This window comes from Saccostrea cucullata, unplaced genomic scaffold, assembly GCF_032062105.1.
Source record: "Saccostrea cucullata isolate Sc308-1 unplaced genomic scaffold, CSIRO_AGI_Scuc_v1 ctg932, whole genome shotgun sequence".
NCBI classification, from domain to species: Eukaryota; Metazoa; Mollusca; class Bivalvia; order Ostreida; family Ostreidae; genus Saccostrea; species Saccostrea cuccullata.
Genome location: NW_026920955.1, coordinates 148895 through 158285, shown reverse-complemented (window position 1 = coordinate 158285; position 9391 = coordinate 148895). Strand labels below are relative to the sequence as shown.

Here is a 9391-nt window from a genome sequence, read left to right as displayed (position 1 = left end):
TCATTTGCGTGCGAGAAATATTCGCATTATTCTAAACGTTTCTATACTACTTTTATAAATCAAAATAATTAGACAAAGTGCGATATTGCTTTTTTTGTACAGAATTTAAATAAAAATTCGCGAAAAATGTTTTTTTATAAACAATAATTTGTTTATGGTATTGTACCTGTATAAGAATTAAGAATATCGAGATTAACCATGAATGAATTATATTTTTACGTGAAGGAGAAAGTTCGAAAACTGTCAATTCTGTGAGAGAAAGAACTGTTCGAAGCCCTAAGGGCCAAGAATAGTTGTTTTTTCTCAAAGAATGGACACTGCTTAAATAAACTTGATTAACTGCTATGATTACGTAACACACTTGATTTTCCAGAAAGTGAGGGATGAAAACAATACCTGTATTGTTTAAGTAAATGGACAGTGCCAAGTACATTTAGATTTTAAATGATAGCTCACTTAATTTCTAACTACTGCCTATGTAAAGCTTCATGAATGAAGATGTCCTCCTCTGATGGAGAAGGATAAATATACTTCTTCAAAATATCACAGGCACCTGAAGTATGGATAATACACCCCCTTTTTTTAATGAAAAAAAATGTAAGAGTGTGTAATACCTCGAAAATATAAAATTTCCCCGTCAAACACATCTATATGTCGTTATATGCAAACAAATTGTACTTTTTCTCACGTTTAAAAAATGGCCCTATTCGGTATAATAAAAATACACAAGGTAAGAAACAAAAGCTGTAAACAAACGGTGGTTCCCCACTTCGAGACAGATTTCCAAGGTAATAACAGTGTTACCTATCATAATTTTGCAAACACTTTGTCTGGAAGATGTTCTTTTACTAGTACTTCAGGTGCCTGTGCAAAATATAGGCCAAAGGGTGGTAAATACTCTAAGTAGGTAGGCAAAAGCAGAAGCCTTTTGGTATGCAGATGTTGAAGTTAGTGTTCAAATTTTTACAAAAATATCGCAAATCTTTAATTGTGAGCAATCAGGATTTAAAGGGCACTACTAGTATTCGAAACATTCTTTAAGAACAACAGCGGCGACCCGTTTGTATGAAGCTGAGATTGAGGAACAGCTAATAATTGAGAAAAACGGGCCACAAATATATCGCAGTTTGATCTTACAATTGAACCAACAATGAATAGCAGCAGAGAGTATATGAAATAAATCATGGAAATTTGGGGGATGAAGATAATGGCAAGTGTATGAAAAGATGAAAATTTAAAACAGGTTTATAATTTTTTAAAACATCCAGTCCATACCACTTTTATACATGTACTTAATCATGTGATCTAGTTTGAGCCAATCAGATAGTTGGAACAATATAGAAAAATAATAATTGTCTCTTTTGCATTTAATTTGTCATTTCTAAAGATGATAAACTGTTGAATGTATTAACAAATGTCTGATATTCATGAATAATTTTGTTTTAAATTAAAAAAGAAATATTTGCCTGTTTTTATTGTTAATGAAATTCAGAAAACATTTTGCATTTTATGTATCGTTTTCAACATTTAAAACATGTACATTGTTACTTGTAATGACAAAAAAGCTGACGATTACGTTAAGAATTGAGAGTTTTGTCAACTTTTATGTACAGTTACAGGTAACTTAATGTAAAGTTTCTTACTACTCAAATCTATTATGCTATATAATGTACTAAACAACAAAGGATTGCATAACAAAAATGTTTTAATTGATAAAATAAACATGCACAAAATTTTAAAAAGTACAAATTATTATGAATTAATTCTCTCTCTCTCTCTCTCTCTCTCTCTCTCTCTCTCTCTCTCTCTCTCTCTCTCTCTCTCTCTCTCTCTCTCTCTCTCTCTCTCTCTCTCAGTGATGTCAAAACCATGCCTATCGGCGAACCAAAACTTTCACGAAATATATGAAAAAAACATTTATTTATTATTTCCAATGTATGTTATTATGAACTAACAATATATCAGAATTTAATTCTTTATTTGGTTGATTTAAAGGAGATTAAAGATTTGCTCTGTTAAAAAAGTTATGTAGGTTGATTTTCATCTTAATTTATGTGTTTCTTATTTTCAGAACCTAGCTTTAATTTTCCATGTTCCCTTCTCAAGTTTGAAATTTTTCATTAACACTTACTGCACTAAGAATATTTTTGTTATTATTTCATTAATCGAAAGATTTTTCATAACGATTAGTATGAGGAAATGATTACAAGCTCAAGTGCCCAGTGAAACAAGCAAAATCTTTACACTATAAGGGTTATATACATCATCGTTTTGATTTACCTTGTCAACGTCATGTAGATTTTATCTATAGCTTAAAACGCAAAAAAATTAAAAGTTTTTATGCCAAGGTAGAGAAAACATATTCAACTAGAACTGTCCAAACGGGACAAAATACCCCCGCTGGGTTCAGAAGTGCTAAATCATGAATATTTTATGGATCTAAGAGAAGAGAGAAATGCCAAAACATTTTTAGTGCAAATGTAATTGCTCATTATATTTTTTATAAATGAAACGAAGGCGCAGCCTAATAAAAAAAATAGACTAAATATACAGATCAGACACGAATTATGAGCTTTTTCTGTCAGTGACCTTGAACTTGGATAAATGACCTTGGTTCAAAGTCATGACACAACCTCAGGTCATAAGCAATGTTTCTGTGAAGTAGTAGATTCAAGTTTTTCCATAAAAAAAAATATAGACCGGACACGAATTATGAAATTTTTTTTTCAGTGACCTTGAACTTGCACAGATGACCTTGAGTCAAGGTCATGGCACACCTTTAGGTCATGAGGAATCTTTGAGTGAAATAGGAACTTACCAAGTTTATCCATAAGAAAGATATGGACCATACACGAATTATGAATTTTTTCTTCCAGTAACCTTGAACTTCCCTGAATGACCTTCGATTAAGGTCATGACACACCCTTAGGTAATGAGCAATCTCTGTGTGAAATTAGAACCTACCAAGTGTATCCATACGAAAGATATGGAGCGGAAACTTTTGCACAGACATACGGACAGCTAGACAGACGGACGGACGGACAAGCTGATTCCTATATACCCCCCCAACTTCGTTTGCGGGGGGTATAATAAAAAGGATTCTTGTAGTAACTTGTCCATATTTAATTTCAATAATTCTTTCAAAGGAAATCTAATTTGAGAATTGCTATTGTGTAAAATAGAAAAATAAGTTTTCCAAGAAACATTATTCGAACAAAAAAGCAAACCTTTCTCAAAAAATTTCATGAATTAATACAGATTTATAAAGTCATTTTTTACTTCTCACAAAATTATATTGTTTGGCCAAACAAGGAGAGATGCCCAGTTTTATATTAGTTCTGTAAGAAACATTTTTGTGTTATTTTGTACTTAAATGCATGTTTCGACTTTAAATAAGAAATACCATATAGACAAGAAACAAAGAACCTAATATAATTTAGGCAAATTCGCCCTATAACTTTAACTTGTTTTCGATTTGTATTTCTCCAATCATTATTCTATGTTTGATGTATAATCTTATGCCAATGATTTTCATGTCTTATTTGTATATAGTAACTAGTGCTAATTGTAACGGGAACCGTTACAGATGTTCCCCAAACGCTCCCCAACTCCCTTTTGGTGCCATATTCCCTGTAAGCTTCATTAAATAAGACAAACTCAATGCATTTGAGACTTAAACAACGTTTACCCAGAAGTGTACCAAGTTCATTCATATTTTAGCATTGCACGCGTGCGCATGTGAATGCATGTGCGTAATGACCATATCATCTTGTCTACACAATCTATATATTTTTAAATACTAAATATTAAAGTATTTAATCTAAAAGTATTTAAAAATACGCTTATTCAAGTGTATTTTTGATTCTACTCATTTCACGTGCACGCACGTGCATACATGAGTATGGTGACCATACCTTCTTGAAAAAGTCCATTACTGCCATTACATCTATCTATGTTCTAAATCCCACCCCGTTTGGTTGAAAACCAAGGGAGTTAAAGATTTTTAAAGTTTCAGCCAATCAGATTGCAGCGCACGTACACGCACGTGCATGCATGTGCATGATGACCATACCTACTTGTAGAAATCTATTATATCTATCTATGTTCCAAATTCCATCCTGTTTGGTTGAAAACCAAGGGAGTTATAGCTATTTAAAGTTTAAGCCAATCAGATTGCAGCGCACGTGCATGCACGTGTTTTCATGATAATTGCTATATATCATATTGTAGGATATCCTAATGCATGGCTATGTTCAAAATTTCAAAGGATTTCGTCAAAAAACAAGAAAGATATTGAGACTTTAGTTTCAGCCAATCAGAGCGAAGCGCACGTGCATGCGCGTGAAATCTTGCTATTTTGACCATGTCATATTGTCTATGCTACTAATATATCCTTATATTATGAGTTTCAAAGCATTTCATTAAAAATGTAAAATGTTACGCCTATATCAATTAAATCGGTCATTTCACGTGTTGCACGTGCACGCTCTTGCAAGCACGTGAGGGCAAAATGACCTTCGTTCCGCAAATCTAGATAACATGCCTTCTGACCCTAAAAAGGTTTTACCTAGGTCGGATGTGTAGTTTACAAGATCACTCCGGGACAAAAAAGTACCCAGGAAGAAGAAGAAGAAGAAGAAGAAAAATAATAATAACTAGTGCTAATTGTAACGGGGACCGTTACAGATGTTCCCCAAACGCTCCCCAACTCCCTTTTGGTGCCATATTCCCTGTAAGCTTCATTGAATAGGACAAAATCTATGCATTTGAAACTTTGACAATGCCAAGTTCATTCAAATTTTAGCATTGCACGCGTGCGCATCTGAATGCATGTGCGTAATGATCATATAATCTTGTGTACACAGTCTATATATTTTTTTATATACTAAATGTTAAAGTATTTAATCCAAAAGTATTAAGAAATATGCTCATTCAAGTGTATTTTTGATTTTAATCATTTTACATGCATGCACGTGCATACATGAGCATGGTGACCATACCTTCTTGTAGAAGTCCATTATATCTATCTATGTTCCAAATCCCACCCCGATTGGTTGAAAACCAAGGGAGTTATAGCTGTTTAAAGTTTCAGCCAATCAGATTACAGCACACGTCCATGCACGTGTATGCATGTTCATGGTGACCATACCTTCTTGTAGAAGTTCATTATATCTATCTATGTTCCAAATCTTATCCTGTTTGGTTGAAAACCAAGGGAGTTATAGCTATTTAAAGTTTAAGCCAATCAGATTGCAGCGCACGTGCATGCACGTGTTTTCATGATAATTGCAATATATCATGTTGTAGGATATCTTAATGCATGTCTATGTTCAAAATTTCATAGGATTTCGTCGAAAAACAAGAAAGATATAGACACTTTAGTTTCAGCCAATCAGAGCGCAGCGCACGTGCATGCGCGTGAGATCTTGCTATTTTGACCATGTCATATTGTTTATGCCACAAATATATCCTTATATTACGAGTTTCAAAGCATTTCATCAAAAATGTAAAAAGTTACGCCAAAATCAATTAAATCGGTCATTTCACGTGTTGCACGTGCGCGCTCTTGCAAGCACGTGCGCGCAAAATGACCTTTGTTCGGCAAATCTACATAACATGTCTACTGACCCTAAAAACATTTTACCTTAGTCTGATGTGTAGTTGACAAGATCACTCGTGGACAAAATTTTCCCAGGAAGAAGAAAAATAATAATAATAATAAGAAGAAACAGAGTAAAAACAATATGTTCCCCAACTTCGTTTGGGGAACATAATAATAAGAAACAGAGTAAAAACAATATGTTCCCCAACTTCGTTTGGGGAACATAATAACATACTTTAATTTTTGTTTAATCAGTATAAACAGAAATGAAAAATTATAATTATATTACTCACAGCAATCGTAACCAAAATAATTACATATTTTAAATGTATCTACTATAAAAGTAATGTCTTTGATATACAGTGTGACAAGTTCTAGACAATTGTACGAATATTTTGATCACAACAGGTCAGAAAATCAATTGCTGAGGACAAAAGCTTTGCCAAAAGAATTCTTTGATGATTCAAAACATATCAGAATAAGACAAGTTTTCATAACAATATTTAATAACATAATGAAATATGGAGAAAACGAAGAATATTTCAACTCAAAAGTTCATTGAAATGTACAAATCAAGAGCAAAGAAAACACACACCTCTAATGTATTAGAGGTTGGACCAGGTGCCATGGAGGGGTAAAACGTCCTCGGTAAACGAGTCACACCTGCCGTGTTCTCCTTGTCAAAGTAGGCAAACTAAAAAATCAGAAGACAATACAGAGTGTAAATAATGGCTCTGTCGAATGCATAATGCCCCAAGCCTCCTTTTCCCCCAAAATGCACAAATTCAAAGTCAGATGACTATCATTTTTATATTCTAACGCTTAATATTTCCTGACTTTCATGATGGATGATTTGAGTGAATAATTTAGAGTTTTCCAGTTTTCCCAGTTCACTCCTTGTCCATATCTGTTGTCACTATACAGTCCATTCAGATTCGATTTATGGCATGCGTTGTGCCACCACCCTCCCTTTCCCCATACTGCACAATTCAGAGTCAGATGGTTATCATTATCACGGTCGTAGGTGCTGAAAGGCATCCCGTTGTTACAAATGCTACATGTCCCTGCAAAACTGTCACCTACATGGATGAATAAAAAAAATGTCAAAACACACAAGTACTACAATATATTTGCAACTGTTCATATGCGCAATTTCGAAACGAATTTCAGCGTCTGCATCTAAATCGGGTTTATCTATATAGATCAACAGCGTGAATTTCTTTCTTTGATACATAATAGTCTAAATTTTAGCGGCAATGACGCAAACAACAATGCTCAAAGGACAAGTACATATACATTAATTTTAGCTACTCGAGGAGAGCTTGCTCTTTTATATCAATATATAAAGCGAGGCATGCTACTGCTGATAAATTCATGTCACATAGATTTCAACAACTTCGTTCAAAGTCGATATTTCGTTAATTGTATGGTCCTATAATGACCTAGTTAAACACATGATTTTTTACATGGTCTTATTTTGGCGGACTTGATTCGTACCAAGTGTAACCCTTATATTTTAATAATGAACTTGATAACAGAAAGTTTTGTCTACAGGGCGTGACCGGTTACTAGGGGATGTTTTCTCCCTTCTAGTCACTGATTCCACCGCTGGGATTTTGAGGGATCCGTGGTTTATGTCCTTTTTTACATGTGGAAAGGACTGATTTGTATCTTACCGGCATTTCCGGAATATCCTGTCACATGAATCCTGTAGTTGTCACTCGCATCTTCCACAGTTAAGCTGTTGTATTCAGCGTACCTAGTATTACCATCATGGTCCTCCAACTCAATTCGCAAAATGGTATGTCCATCTGCCGTCAGTTGATGGATAAACTTGTTTCCTTTATTGTCACGTTATAAAATGAGAAATTTGTGAACAGTTCAAGATCCAGAAAGCGAACGACAGATCAATTACTCAAATATTTTTGAAAATTTAACATGTAAATAAACATTAGATTAAGTATGTAGAAAATATGGGTGGGTGAATTTAATACATGTAGAGTTGGGGAATTGTACAAGATTTAAAATATCTTTGTAAAACATTTCTCAATAGAATTCGGCAATATTTTTGGCGATCTAAAAAAATCGGTTTGGCGAATAAATTAATTTCGTATTTTTGGCTGAAAAAAAAAATGATTGTCCGACATTAGTATTGGAAATCACGGAGCAGACTAGTCACAGTAATCCTAGAAATGCAGAAAACTTTAAAAGTTTTAATATTTAAAAGTCTTACAGTGTACAATCGTTGAGTGATCATAGAGAGCTGAGCGACAATTTGATTTTCACCATCGGCAAACTTTTATTTAAAAGATCGTTTTTTAAATAAAAGTTTGCCGATGGTGAAAATCAAATTTCGATTTAAATGTCGATCGACCGACGATCTGCTCAACAAAGAGTTAGTCGACCGTAGACTATTCAATGACAGCTTCATTTGACGAAATCGACCATCGACGCAACAAAAATATATAACTCGGTTCGACAATTAAAAAGACTAGTCGGCTGACGATAAAAGGACAACAATCTAACAAACTACTTGCGTATACAGTAAATTCTGACTGTCGCCGAAGAATTTCATTTTGCCTAAAATACCGTTTGGCGTTGGTCGAATTTGGAAATGCGATTAAGGGAGTAGTGTGGGATAGGGATCAACGCCTTACTCCAAAGCAAATGTTCTAATTCTTCGTCTCACATAGGTGACTTTCAAACAACTTGCATGCTTTAACATGTCGATGAACTTCGTTTTTTCGCTAATTTTATATTCTTTTTTTCAAAATCTATGTACGGAATACAATGTATCCGTTTTAAAATACAATACGACAATTTTCATATATTTAAATATCATATCAATATTATTTCTAAATAAAAAACATATTTAAAAAATCAGGATATGCGATATTAATACGCATGTATAAACTTGTAAATTACCTAACCAAAATTCTGACTCAAGGTTCCCAAACCCGACTTCATAATCAGTCCAATTCCTGTAAAAGTCCTCTGATCCGTCTAACCGTCTTTGTAAAACCTGGAGAAAAATCAACATAAGAAATGAATTTGAATTTTTAATAGTCCATTCAAACATTCCTCTTTTTATTAAGGTTTTAATGAAATTCAATGTTACTCTAAAAGAAGTTCTTACAGTCCAAGAATAAAGGGTTTCGAAAGAGCAGTAAACTTGTTTCTGTTCACCAGCCAACACAACACCATAAATTCCGGACTTCTGGGTATGCGTCGATACACAGTCGCAATCATTACATTCTTCTGAAAACATTATCGGAACATTGTAAAAGAGATATTATTTGGGAAAGTTTATATTAAATAGATAAGTGAATTGTTAGTAGGGCTCCAGAAAAGCATTTCACATAGTCCAAACAAATAAGAATAAAAAGGGAAAAATAAAAATGTGATCTAGACAATTTTTTCTAACTTTTTTTTTAATTTTGAATATAAATAACACATTATGATAAGAGACTGGGCCTTTTTATGAAAAATTTTAAATAAAAGAAGAAAAATCATATTACCATAAATGCAGACACCAGTTTTTCTGTCAACATAACCGGATCCTTCACATTCGTCGTCCTTTTAAAATAAACATTTTATTGGATCAAAGAGACAGTAATAAATATATACATACATATGTAATACAGTTATGATATAGAGAGCTACTGAAACATTAGTTTATTCTCCTGTATATCAGTCTTTTTTTTTTCTTTCAGGATAGAACCCCGCTTTCCTTAAAGGCAATAAGGTATAAATTTCCATCATAAACACTTGCTGTCGCCCTGAACTCAA

At 33.5% G+C, this 9391-nt stretch overlaps 1 protein-coding gene across 1 annotated transcript; it reads right to left on the bottom strand.

The window, feature by feature from the left end:
• Window positions 1–6283: 6283 nt before the first annotated feature.
• On the bottom strand, window positions 6284–9181 carry LOC134258830 (fibrinogen-like protein 1; the record flags this gene model as incomplete). The annotated part of the gene is made up of 5 exons (XM_062741414.1): window positions 6284–6681; window positions 7279–7443; window positions 8528–8624; window positions 8739–8860; window positions 9121–9181. Coding segments are annotated over 5 exons (702 nt in total), but the record flags the coding sequence as incomplete, so codon positions are not given.
• Window positions 9182–9391: the final 210 nt, after the last annotated feature.